The following is a 1,713-nucleotide window of genomic DNA, read 5'->3' on the forward strand; positions in this document are numbered from 1 at the left end:
GGTGCCTGACCGCCACCGTCCTGCAGCTACCATGGGGACTCGGGCGAGGTGGGCTGCTACGTGGCGCCGCGGCCGCTGACCAGGGACAACAACTACTTCGAGGTGGGTCCGGGCCCAAATCCCTGGGGGGGGCGGGCACAAAGTGGAGGCTGGGGGGGAGCCACTCCTGTACTGGGGGGTGGCACTGAGCCCCAACTGCAGCTCCCCCAAAGCCCTGAGCAGACCCCGGGGGTCTCCCCCAGCTTCTCAGGGATGCCATGGGGGTCCCCGTCCCCCCCCTCAGCCCCTCGGGGAGGCTGTGAGCGACCCCCCCCGGGGGGGCTGATGCCTGCGCCCCCCCCCCCCCAGGTGTCGATCGTGGACAGCGGCGTACGCGGCACCATCGCGGTGGGGCTGGTGCCGCAGTCGTACAGCCTGGACCACCAGCCGGGATGGCTGCCCGACTCCGTGGCGTACCACGCCGATGACGGCAAGTGCGTGGGGACGGGAGGGCCCCGGGGATGGGGGGCGGGGGAATCCCACGGGCCCGGCGTCACCCCCCTGGCGTGTGCCCCTCCCCCCCCCCCCCCAGGCTGTACAGCGGCCGGGCCAAGGGCCGGCAGTTCGGCACCAAGTGCAGCTCCGGCGACCGCATCGGCTGCGGCATCGAGCCGGTGTCCTTCGAGGTGCGCACGGCGCAGGTCTTCTTCACCAAGAACGGGGAGCGGGTGAGCAGGGATGGGTACGGCGCGGGGGGGTCCCCGCGGTGTCCCTCACCCCCCCAGGGGGGTTCCGCTGTCACGCTGCTGTCCCCTGATGGGCTGTTCCTGGTCCCCACCCGCTGCTGAGGAGGGTGCGGGGGGGTCTCACCGACCTGTCCCCCCCAGGTGGGCTCCACAGTGATGCCGCGCGGCCCCGAGGGGCTGTTCCCGGCCGTGGGCATGCACTCGCTGGGCGAGGAGGTTCGGCTGCACCTGCGGGCGGAGCTGGGCGCTGAGCAGGACGAGGGCGCCATGATGGTGGTGGACAGCCACGAGGACGAGTGGGGGCGGCTGCACGACGTCAGGGCCTGCGGCACGGTGCGGGGCTGGGGGCACTGGGCGCACTGGTGTGCACGGGGAGTACTGGGAGCACTGGTTCACAGGGGCACTGGGGAGCACTGGAACCCAAATGCTCCATGGGTGGAGTGGAGCCGTTGGGGTCCGGGTGGGTGCCTCTGCTCTGGTCCCTGGCAAAATGCGGGGTTTGGGGCCGGGACTTGGGGGTTAGGAGTCAGAACTTGCGGGGAGGCTTTCGGGTGGGGATTTCAGGGTTTGGGGTTGGGATTGAAGGGTTTGGGGTCGGATTTAGGGGCTCAGCTCCTTGCCCCGCCGCCTCTCGTGGCACTGGGGGTGCTCTCGGGGGTTGTGGGGCAGAGCCAGGACCCCGTGGGGCTGTGCTAAGCTCAGCCTGTGGGGCTGGTTTACCCCCACCGGATCCCTCCTAACCCCCCCCCGGATCCTTCCTGACCCCCCCCTTTGTGTTCCCCCCCAGCTCCTGGAGTACGCAGGCAAGGGCAAGAGCATCGTGGACGTGGGGCTGGCGCAGGCGCGGCGCCCACTGAGCCCCCGCAGCCACTACTTCGAGGTGGAGATCGTGGACCCAGGCGAGAAGTGCTACATTGCGCTGGGGCTGGCGCGCAAGGTGCGCAGGGGGGCCCCTGCCGCAACCCCCCCCCCCCCCCCCCCCCCCCCC

The 1,713-nt window shown here is 71.3% G+C and overlaps 1 protein-coding gene across 1 annotated transcript in view; it reads left to right on the top strand.

The window, feature by feature from the left end:
- Positions 1-12: 12 nt before the first annotated feature.
- Positions 13-1,713, top strand: part of SPRYD3 (SPRY domain containing 3) — a gene marked incomplete at its 5' end in the record, with an annotated part of 2,935 nt that continues 1,234 nt past the window's right edge. The window contains 5 exons of the mRNA XM_035313303.1: positions 13-102; positions 349-473; positions 572-707; positions 867-1,058; positions 1,513-1,662. Of these exons, the coding sequence (XP_035169194.1) occupies positions 13-102; positions 349-473; positions 572-707; positions 867-1,058; positions 1,513-1,662 (693 nt within the window). The remainder of the gene's footprint in view (positions 103-348; positions 474-571; positions 708-866; positions 1,059-1,512; positions 1,663-1,713) is intronic.

This window comes from Oxyura jamaicensis, assembly GCF_011077185.1.
Source record: "Oxyura jamaicensis isolate SHBP4307 breed ruddy duck chromosome 33 unlocalized genomic scaffold, BPBGC_Ojam_1.0 oxy33_random_OJ71875, whole genome shotgun sequence".
Lineage (NCBI taxonomy): Eukaryota > Metazoa > Chordata > Aves > Anseriformes > Anatidae > Oxyura > Oxyura jamaicensis.